Source organism: Sarcophilus harrisii, chromosome 1, assembly GCF_902635505.1.
Source record: "Sarcophilus harrisii chromosome 1, mSarHar1.11, whole genome shotgun sequence".
Taxonomy (NCBI): domain Eukaryota; kingdom Metazoa; phylum Chordata; class Mammalia; order Dasyuromorphia; family Dasyuridae; genus Sarcophilus; species Sarcophilus harrisii.
Genome location: NC_045426.1, coordinates 708850307 through 708873512, shown reverse-complemented (window position 1 = coordinate 708873512; position 23206 = coordinate 708850307). Strand labels below are relative to the sequence as shown.

Genomic DNA, 23206 nt, shown 5'->3' with positions numbered 1-23206 from the left:
CCGAGCCGAGTGCAGGCCCTCTCCCATCCCCCACGTGCCTCTGGGGCCCCGCGAGGGCTCCCTCGGTCACCAGGCTTCCTCCCGTTCCCTGCCCCAAGGCGGGGGGAGCCCCACGTCCTTCAGGGCCTCGCCCAGCGGTGTCTGGGACGCATCCTCCCCTGGAAGGGGGCTGAGCCCTTCGGGGGTTTGGGGGGGGGGCTGGAGGGCGAGGCCCTGAAGGACGTGGGGGGAGCCTCCGACAGCCACAGACCCTGAGCCGAGCGCCAGCCCCTCCTTCTTACAGCTGCGGGAACGGAGGCCGCGTCTCCCAGCAGCCCCGGGCGGGGCCGAGACCGGTGATCTGCGGCCGCGTCCCGAGGGAGAGGGAGGAGAAAGTGGGTGCAGCAGGGCAGTGTCGCCTCCGCCTCCGCCAGGTTGGGAGCCCCTGGGACGCCCCCCTCCGGGCCCCCCCTCCCGGCGCCATCACCGACCGAGCTGGTGCTTTCAAGAACCTTTATTTGGCAAAGTGTGAGTGCGTCAGAGCGAGCTAACACTGCCCTCCTTCCCTGCCCCCCCCCCCCCCCCCGCGCCGGGGGCCCCCCCCCCCCGGGCCCCCCTCTCGCCCAGCCCTTGGAGATGTCGGGCACGCCGTGTGGCCCCCAGAAGGGAGGCGGAGGCCAAGGTCAGGCCGGCTGGTGCTGGCCCTGGAGCCGGCGGCCTCTCCTCTCTCAGGCTGGGAGTCTGGACCCCACGCCCCAGGCTGGCCCGCTAAGCCCAGGCCAGGAGGGGGATCCGCCGGCCAGGAGGGGATCTGCTCGATCTGTGGCAAGGCCCGGGAGCCTGGGCCCAGCGCCCGCTAACAACCAGCTAACGACCCGGGAGAGCCCGACTCTGCCCTCCCTGGAAACAGGCCGGGAGAGCCAAGCCAGGGGGAGCCAAAGGCGGCGGCCCTGCCCCATACTCACAAGGAGAACAGACACGAGGCCCCGGAGCCCCCAGAAGTGGGCGCCCGCCCGGCCGGAGCGGGGCGTGACCTGCCGGCCTCCGGGAGTGCCTCAGACCCGGCGGCCTCCTGAGAATTCAAATAGCAGCAGAGCGGCCCAGAAAGTGTCGCTGGAGGTCTGCTCGTTCAGGGCGTCCCCCGGAACCTGGAACGGCAGACAGGGAATTACGTCTCTATCGGCCCCGAAACTGCCCCTGCAACCTCCAATGAGGCAGTCGGCCCGAGCTCCCCTCCGGTTTGGACACCCAGTGACCACGGGATGTCACCGCCTTTCTCGGCCTTCGTTGCCTCCCCTGTGAAATGAAGCCCACAAAGTCCTCCCGGGTCCTCCGGGCGTTGTACACAATAACAAAGTCTTAGAAAGCTGCTAGGAAAGCTGGGAGAGGTCTTGGGCAGCCGGCGTTTCCGATAAAGGCCTCATTTCTAGAACAGGTAGAGAACCGACTCCTATTTATCAGAACACAAGTCATCTGATCACGGTCAAAGCAGAGGAACAGAATTTCAGATGAAGAAATTAAAGCTATTGCTAGTCACGTGAAAAGAAGCTCCAAATCACTATTGATCAGGGAAATGTAAATCAAACCAACTCTGAGGTACCACCGCACACCCGTCAGGTTGGCTAAGATGACAGGAAAAGATAAGGATGAATATTGGAGGGGATGCGGGAAAACTGGGACACTGATGCATTGTTGGTGGAGCTGGGAATGGATCCCGCCATTCTGGAGAACGATTTGGAACTGTGCCCAAAGGGCTAAAAAACCGTGCTTCCCCTTTGATGCAGCAGGGTCTGCTGGGTCTGTGTGCCAGAGAGATCATTAAAAGGGGAAAAGGACCCACATGTGCAAAACCATTCATGGCGGCCCTTTTTGTGGTGGCCAAGAGTTGAGAAATGAGTAGCTGCCCATCAGCTGGAGAATGGCTGAATAAGTTATAGTATATGAAGGTTATGGGATAGTATTGTTCTGTAAGAAATGACCAGCAGGAGGATTTCAGAGCGGCCTGGAGAGACTGACAGGAGCTGATGCTGAGGGAAGTGAGCAGAACCAGGAGATGATTGGACACGGCAACAAGAAGATTATTTATAATCAACTGTGATGGGATGTGGCTCTTTTCAATGATGGGGTGATTCAAGGCAATTCCAACAGACTTTTTTTGGGGGGGGTTGGTGAAGTAATTGGGGTTGACTTCCCCAGGGTCACATAGGTAGGAAATGTTAAGAATCTGAGGCTGATTTGAACTTGGGTCCTCCTGACTCTAGGGCGGGGCTCTATTCACTGAACCATGGGGTGTCCCTTCCAATAGATTTGTGATGGAAAAAGCCACCAGCATCCAGAGAGAGAATCATGGAGATTGAATGTGGGTCAAAGCAGAGTTTTGTTTTTTTTTGTTTTTTGTTTTTTTTTTTTGCTTTTGTTTTTGCTCGTTCATTTGCTTCATTTTTGTTTCTTTCTCGTGGCTTTTTCCTTTTTTATCTAACTTTTCTTGTACAATGTGCCAAACATGGAAATGTGTGTAAAAGAACTGCACATGTTTAACCTGCATCAGATTGCTTGTTGTCTTTGGCGGGGGGGGGAACGAAAGGGAGAGAGGGAGAAAAATCTGAAACAATTTTACAGAAATGAATGTTGAAAACCATCTTTACATGTGTTTGGAAAAATAACATCATAAAAAAAGAAAGAAAGAAGGGAGGAAGGAAGGAAACAAAGAAAAGAAGAAATGAAAAGAAGAAGGAAGGAAACAGAAAAGAAGAAAGGAAGAAAGAAAGAGAGAAAGAAAAAAAGAACGAAAAGGAAAAAGGAGGGGGAAGGGAGGAAGGAAGGAAGGAAGGAAGGAAGGAAGGAAGGAAGGAAGGAAGGAAGGAAGGAAGGAAGGAAGGAAGGAAGGAAGGAAGGGAGGGAGGGAGGGAGGGAGAGAGAAAGCTGTCTAGACTAAGTGACTTGGCCAGGATCACATTTCCAGTATCGGTTAAAGTGGGAATTTGAAACCAGGTCTCCCTGACTTCTCAGGATTCCTGGGAAGAATCTGGGAGACTGGCTCAGATTCCATCCAAAAAAACACTTATTAAGCACCTGCTGCATGCCTGTTCCTGGCAGAGGCTGAAGGTACAACAATCAGCGTAACACCTGTTCACATTCTACTGAGTCCGTTCCTGCCAGCCCTTCCTGGCCCTGTGCCTTATACCATGCTCCTCCCTCTGTCCCAGCCTCAGTGTGTCCATCTGTAAAATGAAGCTTGCCCAGCTCTGGGACACCCTCTCTGGGCCGGTGTGGGAGCCTCCACGGGCAGACCCTGCTCCCGTCACTGAGGCATGCCCCCTGACCCTGTCTGCTCTCTTCCAGAACACACACCCGGGAGACCAGCCTGGAGGCAGAGGGCACTGCCAAGCCCAGCCTTGCCAAGCCACAGAGGGAACATCGGCCGTCCCTTCAGGGCCTTCGAAATGAGATAGCGCCTCTTGGGGCCCGCAGCCTGGGGCGGGTCCTGCCTGGGCCACAGGGGACAGCCGAGATAAGGCCACAGGACCCGGAGCCTGACCTCCAGGGACTCAGAGAAGGATCCTCGCCCTCCAGTCACACCATCAGAGCGCCCAAGCCAGCGCCCACCTGGAGATGGGGAAACTGAGGCCCGGAGATGGAAAGGGACTTTCAGGTCCAAACAGAGTGTTGGAGGCAAGATTTGAACTCACGTCATCTTGACTCCAGCCCAGAGCCCACCCCTGTCAGTCATGGGAGTGGGGATGATCATCAATGGACCACACTGCCTTCTGTGGAGACCTGAGAGGGGGAAGAGACACGCAGGCCAACCCCTCCCTGCAGGTCCAGAGTCACAGCGGAAGTGGAAGGCAGGACCAGGATGAGAACTGTGGGGTTCTAAGGCCCCTCCCAGCCCCAACACCCCCTGTTCTAAGGCCCCTCCCAGCCCCAACACTCCATTCTAGGCCCCGCCCCAGCTCCAACACCCCATTTTAGGCCCTCCCAGCTCTTATGTCCTGCCCCTTCTCAGTTCCCTCCCTTGGTCCTCAGGACCCTCCCCGGACCCCAGCTTGCTCCCCCGTCCGAGCCAGGGCTCCCCGCCTCCATTCCCTCCTGGACACGTCCCATATCACAGGACTGTTGCGTTTGGGGCCAGGACAGACCGGTTTTTGATCCCAGGCCCCCGTACAGCTCGCTTTGGAGCTTTGAGCCTCGGTTTCCCCGTCTGTACAAGATTCTGAGCCTTGCCCAGATCCGATGCGGATCTGGCCCCACAGCAACATGGCGAGTGCCGGGCAGGCCTCGAGGGGCCCCTCGGCGCAGCCACCATCCTCCTCCCAGCGAGACTCCCCCCTTGGCCACATCTGGAAAAGCAGGGGTCAGAAGGCCCCAGGCTCGTCTCCTGGGCCTTACACCTCTTTGGGGGGGAGGGGGTTGAACTGCCCTCTGCCCTCCCCTCCAGGGGCTGCCCTGAGCCTGGTCTCATCTGGGCCCTGGGACCACCCTCCACCCCAGGCCTCAGCATCTGCACTGGTGCTCGGGGCTCAGTCTGGGCCAGGGACCCCCATGCACAGCAGTCTGCCCCCCTAACCCAGGGCCCCACTCACGGCACACGAACCCCCCTCCGACCCAGCCCACTTGTGGCACATGAGCCCCCCGACCCAGGGGCCCCACAGCCTCTACAGCTGGGTTGTCCCCCCAGGGCTTCGACAGCCAAGGAAGAAAGTGCGAGGTTTCCTGGGGGAGGAGTCAAGAGATGAGAGTCCAGCCTCCATCCAGGGCTGAGGGGAACCCCAAGCAAGGTGTCTCCCTCCGAGCCTCAGTTTACTTCATCTGCAAAATGGAGGCTGGGCCTCTGAGGTCCCTGCCTCCCCTCCAGGACCCTTGGGAGCCTCAGAGGGCATCTCGGGTGTGCCCAGGTGAGGGGCCGAGGGGCAGAAGGAGCCGCCCATGTTCGAGCCCCCGCTTTGCCTCCCCCGTGTTCGACCCTCGGCCTGTGCCACGCACCAGGAGGAGGGGGGGTGAAAGAGGAGCCGAAGGGGACAACCCGGAGACGCACTTGAGTCCCTCTCAGCCCGACACTGCCTGGCCCGGGGACCGGGTCCTCCCTTGAGGCCTCAGTTTCCTCTCCTGGAAATTGGGCTGCTTGCCTCCCAGAGGAAAGTGACTCACCAACCTGAAAGCCCGGGGCCGAGCTCCCTGAGGGAGGGACGCTCCCTCTTTGTCCTGTCTCTCCAGAGTGCCGCCCAGTGCTGGGCATGCAGCAGGAACTTAATACATGCTTACTGAATTGAATGCCATGTGCCCATGTGAACTCTTGGAGGACAAGATGGTTTTATTTCTGAAAGGCATTTTGGGGGGCTTTTGTCTCCCCAGTTCCCAGCACAATGCTGAACAGACAGTAGGTGCCTAATAATTGCTCGCCGTCTGATTGGTCAGAGCCAGCGAGTTCTCCAAACGGCCTCCTGGCCACGGACCAGGCTGTTTCCAGGCACTGCCAGGGTTCGGCGCCAGGGAGCCCAGTGAGTCTGGGGGAGGGGCACAGAGCAGCCAGAGTCGTCCCTTGTGCCCAGGGAGGAACGCGGCCCTCCGAGAAGGGAGCCAGCTCAGTGCGTGAACGTGGGGAAGGGAAAGCCGAGGGCCCGCCAGCCCAGCCTCGAGCAAGCCGCTGCCTCCGACCTCTGACCCCGCCAGAGCTCCCCCCAGACCGCCATACTCATCCGTACAGAAGTGGTCGCCACCTCCTCTGCCACATTCAGCTCCCTCAGGGCTGCACCAGGGTTCTCTGCAGGCACCAGTGGGTCCTACAGGGGCAGAAAGCGATGTCGTGGCTCCTGCCCGCAGGGAGCTCGGGCGCACCCGGGGTAAGGGAAGCGGGGAGAGGTAGGCCTGGGGAGAAGCAGGCTCCTCAAGGGCCTGGAGGGCCGCTACAACATGCACCACCAATGCATTCTCTTTACTAAGCACCTACTGTATACCTGGCCCTAAGTTAAGTGCCAGGGCTATAAGGACAAAAAGGAGCCAGTTCCTTTGCTTAAGGAGCTGACACTCTACTCGGGGTTACAGTATTCACCACCATTGAATACCCTTTACTAAGCACCTGCTGTATACCAGGTGCTGTGCAAGGTGCTGGGGACAAGAATGGATCGGGGTCTCCCCTGGAGGATCTGGAAGGCCACTGAAGAAGGGATGCTGTTCCTCTTACTGAGAGCTGCCCCAAAGCTCCCCCTCCTGGAGGTTATGTATGGAGGGTCCTGGTCCAGACCAGAGGGCGTGGCCTGGATGGCTGCTGGCTCCCATCTACCTGGGAGAGTGAGGAGGGGACCGATGCCTGGGGTCCCAAGGGAATTCTGGGAAGGGGCTGAGCCTGACTGCCTCCTGCCTTTGTGTTTACTAAGTGGGGAAGGCAGGGCTCCCGGAAGGAAAGCCTGGGTGTCCCTCGCGGGCAGGATTGGGTCAAGGGAAGCTCAGAGCCTCAGCGCTGGGTCCGAAGCACTTGGCACCCGGCTGGGGAGCCTTACCTGGCGGTACTCCAAAGGTTGGGGCTCGGGCAGGATGGAAGCGTGGGGAGGACTCGGGGGCTTCTCCAGCACCATCTCTGAGGAACTGGAAAACAAGAGCTGGACTTGCCTTTGTGCCTCGTGGTGCTGGGGGCCCGGAGCTCCCTGTAAGGGAGCAGCTGGAAAGGCTGGAACGGAGCGCCAGAAACCCCGAGGGAGGGCCGGCCCCGCCTGGTAGGCAGCGATTGGGTCTCTGGCCACTCACTGGCCTCCGCAGAGAGGGGCTGCCATCTGCCCGAGGGAAGGCCTGACCGGCCCACTGCTGGAGCGTTCCAGCCTGCCGAGGGCTCTCTCCGTAGCCGCTGGGGTCAGGGCCACCGTCCCCATCTCCCAGGCTGGGGTGACCTGAAGGGCCCTCGACGCCAGACCGCCGGGCTTGCAAAGCACCTCAGCCGCACCATCTTGCTGGAATCGGCCCCTAGAGACACGCTGGCTGTAAGCGGGCGCTGCCAGACTCAGCTTCCTTGTGCGCACACTGAGAACCGTGGCAGGGAACGAAGGTTCAGGGAAACCAAGCGGGCCAGAGCCGGCCAGCTGGAGGGAGCCCCCCAATGCAACCGTCCGGGGCCACCCCACGAGCCACATGGCTTCCTCCTGGACTTTGTCTTCACCCAGGGGAACATGCTGTTCCCTGAACGAGCCCGCTCTCAAACGGGGCTGGCATTTGCCCGGATCCTGCTCCTCTTTCCCCAGGAGAGAGTGAAGTCCCGACCGAGGAACTGAGAAGCAAGTTCGACAGACTTGGGACGGAGAGAGCCGTCTGCACCCAGAGAGAGCTGGGGGGGGCGCAGAGGGACCTTTTGTTCCAGGCTGCCCACTTTCCCCCGTTGTTCCTGGCTGCCTGCTTTCCCCCGTTGTTCCAGGCTGCCCGCTTTCCCCCATTGTTCCTGGCTACCTGCTTTCCCCCGTTGTTCCTGGCTACCTGCTTTTGATTTTCTTTCTCGTTTTTTTCCTTTTGTGCAGCCTGATAATGGTGGAAGTCTGTGCACATATTTAACCTAAATGCATCACTGGCCATGGGGAGAGGGGTTGGGGGAAGGGAGGGAGAAAAGTTTGGCAAACGAAGCTTTGCAAAAGTGATGTGCAAAACTTTCTTTGCAGGGATTTGGAAAAGAAAAAGCTCTGAATTAAAAACGGATAGACAGACAGACAGAGAGACAGAGAGACAGAGAGATAGATAGATGGATGGATGGATGGATGGAATAGATAAATGGATAGATAGACAGATAGGTAAGTATGTAGGTAGGTAGATAGATGAATAGATAAATAGATCGATAGACAGATAGACAGATAGATGGATAAATAGACAGACATAAATGAATAGATAAATAGACAGATTGCTAGATGGATGGATAGAAAAGTAGACAGAGAGATGGATAGATGGATAGACAGATAGATAGAAAGATGGAATGATAGATAGATGGACCAATAAATAGACAGACAGACAGAGGGGCAGATAGATAGATAGATAGACAGATAGACAATTAGGTAAATATGTAGGTAGATAGATAAATAGATCAATAGACATATTGACTGATAGACAGACAGATAGATGGATCGATAAATAGACAGATAGATAGATGGATAGATAGATACAGACAGATTGACCAATAGACAGACAGACAGATAGAGGAATGGATAGATAAATAGACAGACCAGTAGATAGAGAGACAGAGAAATAAATGGATGGATGGCTGGATAGATCGTTAGATAGACAGACCGATAGAGACAGATGATAGGTAAATAGACAGGCAGACAGACAGACAGATGGATAGATAGACAGACAGCTAGGTAAGTATGTAGGTAGATAGATAAATAGATCGATAAATAGACACATTGACCAGTAGATAGATCGATGGATGGATAGATGGATAGATAGACAGGCCAATAGAGACAGATAGACAGGTAGGTAAGTATGTGGGTAAATAGATAGATGAATGGATAGATAAATAGACAGACCAATAGATAGACAGATAGATGGATAAATAGACAGACAGACTGACAGACAGATGGATAGATAGACAGAGACAGATAGATAGATAGATGGACAGATGGATGGATAAATAGACCAAAAGAGAGACAGATGCATGGATAGATAGACATATAGATGAATGGATAAATAGATCGACAGACACACAGACTGACAGACAGGCAGGCAGGCAGGTAGGTAAGTAGGTAGGTAGAGAGATAGATGGATAGGTAGATAGACCGACCGACAGACAGACAGACAGATGGATGGATGGATGGATGGATGGATTAATAGACAGGGAGAGAGAGAGAGACAGACAGACAGAAATTTAGCTTAAAAAAAAAAAAGCAACTGAGTCCCAGAGCAAGCGGGATGGTCTCTGATGGTGCTCAGTTTGTCATATCAAGAAGACTTGGACTCAAGGACCGCTGCACACACTGATCAGCCACATGACCCTGGTTGCCTCCACCGGAGCATGGACATCATACTCGAGGGCTCCCTCCCAGGATCCCACTTTCCTGTGCCTGGTTTGTCAGGAGAAGAGCCAGAGAGTTAAGCCCCCAGACAGGAACCAAGGAAGTAGCTGGGCTGGAATATCACCCAGAGAGTGTCACACAGGGAAGAGCTCTAGAACAGGGGAGGTCAGGGCTGGGAGAGGCCTTAGAACAGGGGATGTCAGAGGCAGCTGGACCCCTGAGGGCTCTTTGCCCTTTGCATGTAGCCAAGCCATGGGGGCCTCGGGCCTGCTGGGCCCCCACCTGGCCACCAGTGGGTCCCCCCTCCCTCCTCAGCTCCCTCCCCGGCCCCTGCACTTCCTTGAGGGCTCAGCCCTTAGGCAGGGCCGGGGGCTTTGGGTCCTGGGGAGTGGGGGGCAGAGGGGCTGCAAACACGTTTCCTTCACAATGAACACGGGGCCCACCTGGGCCTTCCTCATAGGCCCCAAAGCCCAGGCCACTTCTGTTCCCTACCTCTGCGGAAGGACACACTCCAGGGCTCCCAGCGGCTCCTCCCTGAGCATGAAGCTGCCGGCCTCCAGGCCGGGCTGCCTGCCGGCCACTTCAGGATAGGGCCCCATGCCCTCCCTGGGAGGGCTCCTGCCTGGGGGGGGCTGGTAACCTGGGGTGGAGAGACCAATGAGGAGCTTCACCGGCAGCCCCAGGGCAGGGAGGCTCCGCCCTCCGAGTGCCTGCTTGCTCAGGATCTTCCCGGCAAGGTGGGCCCCCAAAAAAGCTCCCTCCAAGTCAGAGAACTAGGGGTTCCTGACGCCCTACCCAGCCAGGATGGCCGCTTGTTCCAGCGGCACCCCCTTATGGAAACGAGTCTCAGGGAGGTGAGGGGAAGTCAGTGATGGCAAACCCCAAGCTTCCAGCTCTGTCCTTCAACTGCGCCAATATTCTGGGCCGACATCCCCGGTTCTAGGCCCCCTCCCAGCCCTGACCTCCCCTGCTCTAAGCCCCTCCCAGCTCTGACTTTCCCTGTTCTAAGCCCCCTCCCAGCCCTGACATCCCCTATTCTAGGGCCCCTCCCAGCCCTGACCTCCCCTGCTCTAAGCCCCTCCCAGCTCTGACTTTCCCTGTTCTAAGCCCCCTCCCAGCCCTGACATCCCCTATTCTAGGGCCCCTCCCAGCCCTGACCTCCCTGTTCTAAGAGCCCTTCCAAAACTCAAACAATCAGCATTTACTAAGTGCTCATGTTCAGGCACTGTCCCAGCACTGTGCTAAGCAGCTTGGCTCAGGGGATGGAAGCAGAAAGTCCTGGGTTCAAGTCCTGTCTCTGCCACTTCCTCCACGTGTCACCAGGGGTCTGGACACTCCCAACAACAACTGTCTCAGCCTCTGAGTGCTCAGAGGCTGGCAAACCGCTCTGGGGGATGGGCCCCCCAAAAACCCCTTCCTTCTGGTTCACTGATGTCCCGGAGGGGAGGCTCCCCCACCTCTCTGTGAGGTCCCCCCCACTCAGTGAAACAGCATCTGGAGTTTGTCACGGGACCTCGAGACTTCCTGGTAAAGTAGGAAAGGGCCCCAGGTCCTCGAAGGCCGGCCGGGGGGGCCCCTTCCCTGCTGGGCGACCCCGGACGAGTCCCTCCGCCCCGTCCGCCTCCGCTGCCTCCGCTGTGGCGGGCTGGAGAAGGGAAGGGCGCCCCTCCTGCCTCTCTGCCCAGAAAGCCCCGCGTGGGGACGGTCCCGGCTAGGCTCTAAGTGTCTGGAATCCCGTCCACTTCCTCCGCCTCGGTTTCCCCATCTGAATAAAACAAGGGTTTCCGACTAGGTCAGATGTGCTTGGCCTGGGGTTCACCGTGCGGGGGCTGGAGGCTGACCTGAGGCCCTGGGATCCCAGAAGGCAGAGAAGGGCCCCATGAGGGCCGGCTCCTGGGGGGCTCTTGGGACCGGCGGGGGCAGGAGCTCCAGCTCTCGGCCATAGATGGTGTCGTGAACCTGGCCCGGCAGCGGGCCGCAGGGGCCCCGGACGAAGTTCTCGGGCCAGGGGGCCGGGGCGGGAAGGAGAGGCCCCGGCCTGACGCCGGGTGCCGGGGGGCACATGGCGGCGCTAGGGCCTTCCATGGGGAAGCCGGCTCCCGCCGTCAGCATGAGGCTCCGGGGGTCCTGGCCTGGCTTCTGAACCGGCATCTCGCTGCCCCTCACAAACCTGGGGGCAGAGCCAGAAAGAGGCCGGGCAGTGGGGGGGAGGCCCGAGAGGCTCTGCGGGGCGGCCCTTGGGGCGCTTGGGCTGGGGTCAGGGAGAGAGCAGTTAGGCTGGGCCAGGGGGGGAGGGAGGCAGCTGGAAACATGGGAGCAAACACGGGGCGGGGCGGGGAAGGGGGGCCTGAGACTTTCCAAAAGCCCAGCGGGAAGAGGAGCGCGCCTCGGAGAAGGAAAGGGAAGAGAGGGAGGGGCCGGACCCCGCAAACCCGCCAGGGCCGGAGCTTCCCCTCAAAGTGGGAGCCAGAGCCGGAGAGGAGGGTCCCCACCAGGGAGTCCAGGGACACCCGAGGCCACCCAAGGACCCCTCCCGGCCCCTGGCCGCACTCCCCGAGTCTCCATCCTCCGCCCCCTTGCCTCGGAACCGGGTGTGGGTCGCTCCTGCCGACCTCGTCTCCCCAAGCCTCATCCTTCAAGGCCCCGCTCCGGGGCCTCCTCCCCCATGAGGCCTCCACAGGCAGGGTTCCCGCTCCCTCAGAGCCCCCCCCCCCGGCCCGATTCCCCAGCTGTCCTGCTGCCCTACCTGGCGTCCAGCATCTTGGCCAGCCCCGCCTCCGGAGGGCACCGCAGGCCCAGGACAGGGGGCTCCCACGCCAGCTCGCAGGGACCCAGGGGGGGCTCGGCGGGCCCCAGGTGAACCTCTCCCTGGAATCCGGCTGAAAGCAGAGAAGGGGGGGCTGTCGGGATCAGGAAGGGGAGGGGGGGCAGGGGCTCCCTCGCACTCCCCCGCTGACCTGCCCCCTCTGGAGATAAAGGGAAGCCTACCCTCGGGCTGGAGGTTGCAAGGGCCGGGGTTCGGCCAAGGCTGGGCTGCCGGGTTGGCCGCCGGTTCCTCTTCCTGGGGAAGCGCCTGGAACCTCTCCTGCCTCTGCCCGGACGATCTCTGCCGGCGGCGGTAGTTGGCGAACCAGTTGTAGATCTGGTGCACCTGCAGGCCCGTCTCCAGCGCCAGCCTGCCCTGCAGCCCCCGGGAGGCAGAGGGAGGTCGGGGAACCGGGGGACGAGGCCGAGGGGGGTCGGGGAACCCGGGGGCAAGGCCGAGGCGGGGTCGGGGAACCGGGGGATGAGGCCGAGGGGGGGTCGGGGAACCGGGGGACAAGGCCGAGGCGGGGTTGGGGAACCGGGGGACAAAGCCGAGGGGGGTCGGGGAACCTGGGGGCAAGGCCGAGGGGGGTCGGGGAACCGGGGGACAAGGCCGAGGGGAGTCAGGGAACCCTCGCTCTCAAACAGGCCCAGTTGGGCAAAGGCCCAGGGACCCCACAAGCTCCCACCTTCCTTGTACTGAGTGGCCAAGCGGCAGCCAAAGCCCTGGGCTCCCCCAAAGCCCCTGAAGTTCTCAGTGCTTGGGGAGGGGGGAAAAGGGGGGAGCAGGGTCTGACCTGCCCACCTGCCTGCTGCTCCCCTTGAGGGGAGCCCGGCCCCCGTCCCCACCCCCACTCCCTGCGAGGGGAGCCGGCCGCACGCCTACCCGCTGCTCCCTGTTGGGGTTCATGGTCACCCTGGTGGCAAAGCCCAGGAGCTTGTGGCGAACATCTTTGGAGAAGTTGCGGCTCTTCATGCCCTCCGGGCAGAGGGAGGGAGGAGGAGGGTTCCTTGTGGGGGAGAGAAGAGGGCCCCGGGGAGCAGAGCATGAGCGCGGCCCGGCCGCCTGCCCAGCCCCAGGACGGGGTCGCTCGGGGGTCCCCGGTACCTCTTGCGGCAGCGGAACTTCTGCACGGGGGTCAGGGCGCCCACCCGGTACTTGTCCATGGTCTTGCGGTAGTGGATCTCGTGCCAAAGGTGGATCAGCTGCTCCGAGTCGCCGGCCTCCCTGCAGTGCTGCGGGAGGAGCGGGGGGAGCGGGGGGTTCTCATCCTGGGCCCCCCTCCGCAGCGTCGGGGGCTGGGAGAGGCCGCCCTTGCGGGCCGTTCCAGCTCTAGATCCAGCATCTGGGCTTCCCGATCTGCTCCAACTGACTCAAGTTTGACCCATGAAAAACCAGGCCCGCGGAGAACCACTGACTGGCCAGGGCCAGGGCAGCTTCCGGAAAGGAGCTAGCCTTGGTGCCAGAAAGGCCGACCCGGCTTGGGAGCCCCGGCCACTCTCCTGGGCAGGCCACATTTACTAAGCACCTGCTGTGTGCCAGGAAGCAGCCCCAGGCTCACATGGGGCCTGTAGGCTCCTGAGCAGTGGGATCCTGGGCGGGCCTCACTTATTAAGCACCTGCTGTGTGCCAGGAAGACCCGGGCTCACATGGGGCCTGTAGGCTCCTGAGCAGTGGGATCCTGGGCGGGCCTCACTTATTAAGCACCTGCTGTGTGCCAGGAAGCAGCCCCAGGCTCACATGGGGCCTGTAGGCTCCTGAGCTGTGGGATCCTGGGCGGGCCTCACTTATTAAGCACCTGCTGTGTGCCAGGAAGACCCGGGCTCACATGGGGCCTGTAGGCTCCTGAGCAGTGGGATCCTGGGCGGGCCTCACTTATTAAGCACCTGCTGTGTGCCAGGAAGCCCCCTACATGGGTGTGGCTCCTGAGCAGTGGGATCCTGGGCGGGCCTCACTTATTAAGCACCTGCTGTGTGCCAGGAAGCAGCCCCAGGCTCACATGGGGCCCATACGCTCCTGAGCTGGGGGATCCTGGGCAACCACCTTGGTTTGCCTTAATCCACTGGAGAAGAAAACGGCCGACGGCTGCCCCCTGTGCCACGGAAGCCCCTGGGCAGGACGGCGCGGGGGCCACAGAGGCGTGAGCCCCACGGGGGTCGGCGCCGGGCTAAGCACTGGGGAGGCCGGGCCCTGCCCCCCTGGGATCGGGGACACCCAGAAGCCAGGCGGAGGCCACTGAGGGAGGCTCCAGGGTGAGGGGGCGGAGCCGCTTCCCGGAGGGGAGGGCCCTCAGAGGCACCCAGGAAGCCGGGGGCCTTGGGCACTGGGGGCAGTCGGGGCCCATGTGGGGAGGGGAGAGATGGAGGCCTCGGGGGAGAGCGGCCGGGACACGGGGAGGGGCGGGCGGGGAGCCCCGGGCAGGCGGGAACGGGGCCCTGAAGGCCAGATAAGGGGGCTCGCCCCGAGGAGCCGCGAGGCTGCTGCAGAGGGGACAGGCCTGGGCTCCCCCGGCTCCTCCGCCGGCCCAGGGCACGGCCCCCGGGCCTCCCGCCTACCTCGAGGAGCCTGCAGGCCGCCGGGTACTGCCCCTGGCAGGCGAGGACCAGCACGCACATCCTGACCATCTCGAGGTTGGAGAGGAAGTACTGCCAGTGGGGGCTGCCCAGCACCCCCTCGGCCAGCGGCTCCAGCAGCAGCAGGGGCACGGCCGCCAGCTCCTGGCACAGCCTGGCGGCCAAGTGCACCAGCCCGGGCAAGGGGGGCCTGGAAAGCCCTCCAGCCGGCCAGGAACTGCCCCCGCTTGGCACCTACCGGCAGAGAACGGAAGGTGGGGGCTGAGCCGGGGTGTCAGGGGCCGGGAGGGGGCTTAGGAGCAGGGGCAGGGGCTGGGAGGGGGGCTGGAGGGTTAAGGGGGAAGGGCAATGGGGGTGCCAGGGCCGGGAGGGCTTAAAGGGGTGTCAGGGCGGGAGGGCTGAGAGCAGGGGAGTCAGGGCCGGGAGGGGGGGCTGAGAAAAAGGGGGGGGGCTGAAATGGGGGCCAGGGCTGGGGGGCTGAGAAGGGAAAAAGCCGGGAGGGCTGAGGCAGGGGGGGCCGGGGAGGGGGCTAAGGAAGGGGGCCAGGGCCGGGGGGCTGAAATGGGGTGTCAGGGCCGGGGGCTTAGAAATGGGGGTGTCAGGGGGGGGCTTTAGAATGGGGTGTTCAGGGGCCGGGAGGGGGCTGAGAATGGGGGTGTCAGGGCCGGGAGGGGGCTGAGAATGGGGGCGGGGGGCTGAGAATGGGGGCCAGGGGGGGAGGGCTGAGGGGTGTCAGGGCCGGGAGGGGGCTGAGAAGGGGTTAGGGCTGGGAGGGGGCTGAGAGCAGGGGGTGTCAGGGCCGGGAGGGGGCTGAGAACGGGGGGTGTCAGGGCCGGGAGGGGGCTTAGAACAGGGGTGTCTGGGGGGCTTAGAGCAGCCGCCGAACGGCAGAGTCGGAGTCCTCTGTGGGGTTGTGGCCCAGCCCCTGGCGCCTCGGCCTTTGCAGGTGGTGGTGGAAGGTTCCGGGCAGGGGGACTCACCCGTGGCGGGAGAGATCCCCGCTTGGGGGCCCTCGGGGGTCTCCATGGAAGAGTCTGGGGGAGCGGAAAGGAGAGTCAGGGCGGCGAGGAGGGGAACCTCCCAACCAGGGGGCCTAGAGCTAGGAGGAGCCACAGGAAGAATCCAGAACCCCGAGGCGGAGGGGATGGGGCCCCGCCATGGGGCCCAGTCAGCAAATAAGGCAACTCAGGGGCTCCCCCGTCTGTGAAAGGTCGGGAGTGGGAGGGGCTTAGAACAGGGGATGGCTGGGCTGGGGGGGAGACTTAAAACAGCCTGCCAAAGGGGGAGGGGTACCAGCACATAGACTATGTGGGGGGGGGACTAGAAACAGACTGTCAAAGGGGGAGGGGTACCAGAACACAGACTGGGGGGGGGACTAGAAACCAGACTGTGGGGGGGGGGCCTTAGACGAGACTACAAAGGGAGAAGGGCCCTTAGAACACAGCCTGTGAGGGGGGAGGGGCTTTAGCGCCAGCCTGCCCAAGGGGGATGGGGACTAGAAACAACCTGTCAACGAGGGGGAGGGGCCCGAGGACACCGGGTCGGGAGATGAACCTGGGGCCGGGCGGGCCCTTGAATCCTAGTTTCGGCTCCCCGGACCGCTGGGGAGGAGGTTGGGGCCCGCGGGGCCCCGCCGGGGCCGCCCAACCCCGAAGGGGCCCTCACCTCGAGCTCCGGGCTGGCTGCGGGGAGCGGGACGGCCTGGACAGCGCCCTGCGCGGCGGCGGAGCTGCGGAGGCTGCTCGGACCCGGGCCCGGGGGTGTGGCGGGGAGCTGGCGCCTCCGCTCGGCCGGGGTGGCGCCGGGGGGCGGGGCGGGGCGGCGACACTTTGTTGCCACTGCTTGGGGACAGCCCGGGAGCGAGGCCCCTCTCGGCGCGGGGTCGGCGCTGGGTCAGCGCCTCGGGGGCGGGCCGGGGGCCACCAACGGGAAGGGGGCGCGCCTCCTGCCGCCCCCGGTGACCCTGGGCAAGTCACCGCTTCTGCGGCCTCGGGGATGCGCCCGTTCTGAGGCGGAACATCTCAAGCAGCTCGGGCCAGAGGGTCTCCTTGGCCCCCACCCCCCACTCACATTCCGGGTCCCAAAACCCCCTTTCCGTGACATTCCCTGACAAGCCACGCCCCCCATGACATTTAGTGTCCTTCAGCTCCTCCCCATCTGGAACGTTCTGTTCTAGCCCCCCCACATCCCATGTTCTTAAGCCCCTCCCATCTGTCATTCCCTGACCACCCACTCCCACCTCTCCCACCTGGAACGTTCTGTTCTAAGCCCCGCCCCCCACTGACATCCCATGTTCTCAAGTCCCTTGTGTCCCCGACATTCCCTGACTAAGCCACTCCCACCTCCCCCTGACATCCTGTGTCCTTAAGTCCCTCCCCCATCTAGAACGTTCTGCTCTAAACCACCCCCCGCACACACACACATCCCATGTTCTTAAGCCCCTCCCATCTGTCATTCCCTGACTAAGCCACTCCCACCTCCCCCTGACATCCTGTGTCCTTAAGCCCCTCCCCCATCCCTAGAAGCCTTCCTCCACCCCCCCCCACACACACACATCCCATGTTCTTAAGCCCCTCCCATCTGTCATTCTCTGACTAAGCCACTCCCACCTCCCACTGACATCCGGGGTTTAAGCCTCCCCATCTGGAACCCGTTTCCCTGGGTTTAAACGCCCCACTGGACATCCCATGCCTCAAGGTCCCTTGTGTCCCTGACATTTCCTGATTTAAGCCACTCCCACCTCCCACTGACATCCTGTGAGCTTAAGCTCCTCCCCCATCTGGAACGTTCTAAGCCACGCCCCCAGACATCCCATGTTCTCAAGTCCCTTATGTCCCCATTTCCTGATTTAAGCCACTCCCACCTCCCACTGACATCCTGTGAGCTTAAGCTCCTCCCCCATCTGGAACGTTCTAAGCCACGCCCCCACTGACATCCCATGTTCTCAAGTCCCTTGTGTCCCCATTTCCTGATTTAAGCCACTCCCACCTCCCACTGACATCCTGTGTCCTTAAGCTCCTCCCCCATCTGGAACGTTCTAAGCCACGCCCCCACTGACATCCCATGTTCTCAAGTCCCTTGTGTCCCCATTTCCTGATTTAAGCCACTCCCACCTCCCACTGACATCCTGTGTCCTTAAGCTCCTCCCCATCTGGAACGTTCTAAGCCACGCCCCCAGACATCCCAAGTTCTCAAGTCCCTTATGTCCCCATTTCCTGATTTAAGCCACTCCCACCTCCCACTGACATCCTGAGCTTAAGCTCCTCCCCCATCTGGAACGTTCTAAGCCACGCCCCCACTGACATCCCATGTTCTCAAGTCCCTTGTGTCCCCATTTCCTGATTTAAGCCACCCCCCCCACTGGACATCCTGTGTCCCTTAAGCTCCTCCCATCTGGGAATTCAAGCCACGCCCCCACTGGAATCCCATGTTCTCAAGTCCCTTGTGTCCCCATTTCCTGATTGGCCACCCCACCCCCCCACTGACATCCTGTGTCCTTAAGCTCCTCCCCCATCTGGAACGTTCTAAGCCACGCCCCCAGACATCCCAAGTTCTCAAGTCCCTTATGTCCCCATTTCCTGATTTAAGCCACTCCCACCTCCCACTGACATCCCCGGTTAATTCCTCCCCATCTGGAACGTTTAAGCCACCCCCCGCACCCCTGTTCTCCAAGGTCCCTTAAAATCCCCATTTCCCTGAAAGCCACTCCCACCTCCCACTGACATCCTGTGTCCTTAAGCTCCTCCCCCATCTGGGGCATTTCTCCCGCCCCCACTGACATCCCATGTTCCTCAAGGTCCCTTGTGTCCCCATTTCCTGATTTAAGCCACCCCACCCCTCCCACGACACCTTGCCAAACCCCCATCTGGAACCAAGGCCCGCCCCCAGACATCCCAGGTTCTCAAGTCCCATTGCCCCTTTTTAAAGCCACTCCCACCTCCCCACTGACATCCTGTGAGCTTAAGCTCCTCCCCCATCTGGAACGTTCTAAGCCACGCCCCCACCGACATCCCATGTTCTCAAGTCCCTTTTGTGTCCCCATTTCCCGATTTGGGCCCCCACCTCCCACTGACATCCTGTGTCCTTAAGCTCCTCCCCCATCTGGAACGTTCTGTTCTAAGCCACGCCCCCACTGACATCCCATGTTCTCAAGTCCCTTGTGTCCCCATTTCCTGATTTAAGCTCCCACCCCTCCCACTTGAATCCTGTGTCCTTAAGCTCCTCCCCCATCTGGAACGTTCTAAGCCACGCCCCCAGACATCCCATGTTCTCAAGTCCCTTGTGTCCCTGACATTTCCTGATTTAAGCCACTCCCACCTCCCACTGACATCCTGTGTCCTTAAGCTCCTCCCCCATCTGGAACGTTCTAAGCCACGCCCCCAGACATCCCATGTTCTCAAGTTCCTGGTGTCCCTGACATTTCCTGATTTAAGCCACCCCCCCCCCACTGACATCCTGTGAGCTTAAGCTCCTCTCCCATCTGGAACGTTCTAAGCCACGCCCCCACTGACATCCCATGTTCTCAAGTCCCTTATGTCCCCATTTCCTGATTTAAGCCACTCCCACCTCCCACTGACATCCTGTGAGCTTAAGCTCCTCCCCCATCTGGAACGTTCTAAGCCACGCCCCCACTGACATCCCATGTTCTCAAGTCCCTTGTGTCCCCATTTCCTGATTTAAGCCACTCCCACCTCCCACTGACATCCTGTGTCCTTAAGCTCCTTCCCATCTGGAACATCCTGTTCCTAAGCCACCTCTCCCACATCCCATGTTCCTAAGCCCCTCCCATCCATCATTCCCTGTCCTAAGCCACCCCCACCCACTGACATCCAATGTAATAAAGCCCCTCCCATCTGGGACATTCTCTGTTCTAAGCTACCCTAAGCCCCCATTACCTCCCTTGTTTTCAGGCCCCTGCAGCTCCGACATCCCTTGTTCTAAGTCCCCCCAAGCCCTGACACCCCTCATTCTCAGGCCCCTCCCAGCCCTGACATCCCTCATTCTCAGGCCCCCCCATCCCTGCCCCATGGGGGGAGCCCTCCCTGAGGAGAGGGCCGGGGAAGGCCGGTTCCGTTTTATTTCTCTCCCGCGTTTTTAACTATGTAACCGGTGACATTATTTCACAGGATTATTTTACACCCCAGTGGGGGAACCCGTAAACCGTCCTTCCCCCGATGTCCGCTTCCTGGGGGGCCGGGCCTGGGGAGGCTGCCCGGCCCATGCCCACACCTGTGGCACCCCCCCGGCCACTCAGGGCGCGCTGGCGTGCATCTTCTCCACACAGCCGGCCCAGAAGGCCAGCAGGCGGTTGTCGCGGTTGAGGCAGAAGTCGGTGAAGTCCTTGAGCAGCCGGTCGGCGAACTTCTCGTCGCCGGTGGCGCTGGAGCGCCAGGTCTTGGTCAGCATGGTGTTGTAGGCCCAGTTGTAGCCCACGCGCTCCTCGCAGAACAGGTTCTGGCCGCTGGAGCTGGTCGAGGTTGGCCCGGCCGCGTTGGCCCGGAACTTTTGGAGGTAGGGCAGCTGGGGGCGGTCCCCGGAGAGAGGGGGGGAAATCAGGCCCGGGGGCCGGGCCCTGGGGCAACCCGGACCCGGGGGCCTGGGAGGACCCTCCCGGGGTCACCCAAGGGAACCCCCGCCGGGAAGCTGAACGTGGCCCCTACAAGCTGCACCGCCGGGGAGGATTCTGGGGGAAATGCTGCTCGGGACAAAGGGCACAGCCCCCGGATGGGAGGGGCCTTAGGAGTCCCAACGGGGAAACCTGTAGGGGTCTGGCCTTGGACCACGGGTAGGTCAGAGAGGGAAGCTGAGGCACAAGGGGGCGCTCTGCTCTCCCGCTGGGAGGCCGGGGCCAGCTGGAGCGTCTGAGGCAGGGGGACCGTGCTGGGGAGGACATGTCCAAGGAAATGGGAGGAGCCTCACACTGCTCTGGACCAGAGGAGGGACCCCGTGCCCGGCAGAGAAGCTGGGGGGGGGGGGTGTGAAGGCACTTCCTGGCCCAGGGTCACACAGTCCTTGGCACGGGGGTCTTGTCTAAGAGCACAAGGCCCGGGGCCCAGCCCCTCCTCTTCTCGAGCCAGGGCCCCCAGTGTGGAGGCCTGAATCCTCGAATCCAGAACTTGGCTCCGGGCTACTCACACTCACCCCGACACTCAGATTTTGCACGGGCCCAGGCACGGGCATGAGCACATTTGCAACACTCCAGAGCCAGCAGCGGCCACACACACCTTCTCCCACCATGGACAGCACCCACCCCGCCCCCTCCTCCTCTGGGCCACTTAGGAAGGGAGAGGATCCATTTTTAACCCGGCGCTTAACCCAGTTTTGAGATGACGTAAGTGAGGTTTGGAGACCGACAGAACTGGGGCAGAGCCGTTTCCAGGTCGGGCCTCCTTCCCCCTCTGGCTCTGTCCAAGGCTGGGGGAGGGGCGGGGGGGGGGGCCTGTGCCAGGTGGGGCATCAGCCCGGAGGCCACCAGGAAGGGCGCTGCCTCGGGGGCTGCCCCACGCCCTGGGAGCCGGGCCCCGAAGGGGAAGGCCGCTGGGCCGCAAGGTTCCCGGGCCTCGGACGAGCCGCCGTGTGACACCCTCCTCCCACTAAGGCTGGGTGCCGCCCCCGTCCCCAGGAGGATCCCCCGCCCATGCCCTCACCTGTGACGTGGATGTACTGCGGCTTGTTCTCCGAAGGAAAGTTGAAGGCAGAGGCAGAATACTTGTCTTGCACAAACCCAAACCTGAGGAGCAGGAGGGGGCGTGAGGGCCCAAGGAGCCCCATCTTCAGCCCGGCCCGCAGGACTGATCGGCCACACGTGGCTCCCCAGCCCCGCCCCCTTCTACATCCCATCCTTGCTCCCACCACTAGAACTCAGCCCCCGGGGTTTGACCAGGCAGAGAGAGAACTCTGAAGGGCTCAGGCTGAGATAGCAGAGTCCTAGAGCATGCTGGGAAGTTGGCCACAGACAGAGCCAGGAATGGACTGGGGGGGTGCGAGGGAGCCAGTCCAGAGAGGCTCGGCACCCAGTGAGCCCCGCCCCCAAGACCACTCCCCAGGGGTGCAGGAGAAGGTGTGGGCAAGAGCCTGGGGAAAGAAGGGGCAAGCCCGGGGTCCCCGCGATGTCACAGGCTGGTGCCCCAAACCTGCCTGCCACCCAGCGCACCTGTGAGCGATGGCTTCCTGGAAGAGGTGCATGCGGTCCCAGTAGGTTTCTGGTTCAAAGCCTGGGAGGGGAAAGGTGTGGTCAGCCTGGCAAGGGGGTCACAGGAGGCGGAGCTCAACGCCCTGGATCAGGGAGGCTTCCCAGCGGGCCAGTAGGGCCGCGCCCCAGGAGGGGCCCAAGCTGTGGAAGGGGGCTGCACCATGGGAACAGGCTGCCATGATGGGGAGGAAGGCCGGCCCCTGGGCTTCTCCCTGCAAAGGCCCTTCGAGGGGCCCCTGCAGGAGGATCTGTCCCCAGAAACCTGAATGGGGCCTGTGGCCCTTTGGGGGCCCCTCCATATTTAGGCTTGGGGAGCTCAGCGCTTTCCCTTTGAACACTCCATCCAGCTTTTGGCTTTTAAAAATCTGGAGCACGTTCACATGCCGCACAAGCCGGCACAAGGGAGGGTCAGAGCGAGACTGTAGCGGCTGGTCCTTAATCAGAGCGGTACCTTTCCCTGACCGTAACCATGGCAACTGTGGGCGGCTGCTGGCCCAGAGCCCCATGGGGCAGAGGAAACCGCCGCACGCAGCAGCGTCCCCAGACAAAGCAGTTGTGCAGGCGAGACACCTCCCCCCCCCCCCCCCCGCCCCAGTTACCCAGAGGCAGGGGCTCGGAGAGGAAGCGTCCTGGCCCGGGGCACAGCCCCTCAGGCGCAGCCCCCCAGGCGCCTCCTTCTGGCTCATTCTCAGATTCTGGCTGGCAAAGTGGGGGTCTGCCCTAAATCTGCCCCTTCTGGGCTCCGACGCTGTGGGACAGGACACGTCCCACTCCTTGGGGGGCTGTGGGTCAGAGGGGGCACACGCCGTAGCTTCCCACAAGGGAGAGGGACAGGCTCTCCCCGAAAATGGCTCCTGCTCTTAGGGCGGAAGCCAGGAGGGAAGGAGGAGGCTGCGGGCTTGGATGGCACATCCCACTGGGTGCATGGCACCATGGGAAGCCAGACCATTATCAAGGGCTGAACTCCTGCAACCGGAATCGGGAGGCAAGGGCGCCCCACCCAAAAGGGGCTAGGGCAGGGAAGGTCGGCCTGTGCCCCCTGGGCTTCCCCTGGGCACCGCCCCCCCTGGGGCACCAAGGGGCCGCCTTACTGTCAAACAGGTGCTCGCTGCCCTCCTTCACCAGGCAGCTGATGTTGAGCGGGATGAAGAGCTGGGCTCGCAGCGGGTCTCCGTACAGGTAACTGGGCAGGGCGAATGGGCCTTCCAGCACCGGAACCAGCAGGAAGCCGCAGGAAGTGGCCTTACGGTGCCAGCCCTGAACCTGAGAGAAGCCCAGGCCTCAGCCCTGGCTGTGCTTGCTTGGCGGGCCCCGAGACGGGCACCGACTGCGGGGCCAGGACGGCGACCCCCCGGATCCCTCGAGAGCTCAATCCCAGGCTCCCTCGGGGGCGGGACCCCTGCCCACCGCCCTGGCACTCGGCCGCCCCACCGGGCCCTCACCATCTCGAAGAGCACGGCGGCCGTCACGGCCATCCAGTGCAGCTTGATCTCGAAGGCGGCGTTCAGGGAGAAGTTGCCGTGGTAGTAGCAGCTGCACCACTCCAGACGGTCTGTGCGGTTGTTGACGTCCACGTCCAGGGTCACTGTCCTCTGCTCAGGCACCGTGGCCGCTGGGCGGGGACGGGAGGAGTCGGCGGGGGAGGGGCGGCCATTCGCGGGTCGAGCCCCGCCCC

General features: G+C 61.8%; 2 protein-coding genes across 5 annotated transcripts in view; both read right to left on the bottom strand.

Moving 5' to 3' along the window:
- Window positions 1–805: 805 nt before the first annotated feature.
- Window positions 806–15498, bottom strand: ANHX (anomalous homeobox). Its single transcript, XM_031948935.1, has 12 exons — window positions 15469–15498; window positions 15320–15373; window positions 14322–14573; window positions 12874–13001; window positions 12652–12775; window positions 11949–12141; window positions 11707–11839; window positions 10802–11130; window positions 9453–9600; window positions 6477–6561; window positions 5682–5759; window positions 806–1127 (listed from the first exon to the last, which is right to left on the bottom strand). The coding sequence occupies exons 1-12, from the start codon at window positions 15496–15498 to the stop codon at window positions 1035–1037; spliced, it is 1647 nt and encodes a 548-aa protein (XP_031804795.1). The 3' UTR covers window positions 806–1034.
- A 4031-nt stretch (window positions 15499–19529) lies between these two features.
- Window positions 19530–23206, bottom strand: part of DEPDC5 (DEP domain containing 5, GATOR1 subcomplex subunit) — a 70549-nt gene continuing 66872 nt past the window's right edge. For 3 of the 4 annotated variants that reach the window (XM_031948950.1, XM_031948952.1, XM_031948951.1), the window contains 4 exons: window positions 22974–23143; window positions 22623–22794; window positions 21493–21553; window positions 20781–21069 (listed from right to left, as the gene is read on the bottom strand). In XM_031948950.1, coding sequence (XP_031804810.1) covers window positions 20796–21069; window positions 21493–21553; window positions 22623–22794; window positions 22974–23143 — 677 coding nt within the window. In that variant the 3' untranslated portion in view covers window positions 20781–20795. Of the gene's footprint in view, window positions 19869–20780; window positions 21070–21492; window positions 21554–22622; window positions 22795–22973; window positions 23144–23206 lie in introns of those variants that run through there. The other variant, XM_031948953.1, reaches the window with a different exon arrangement.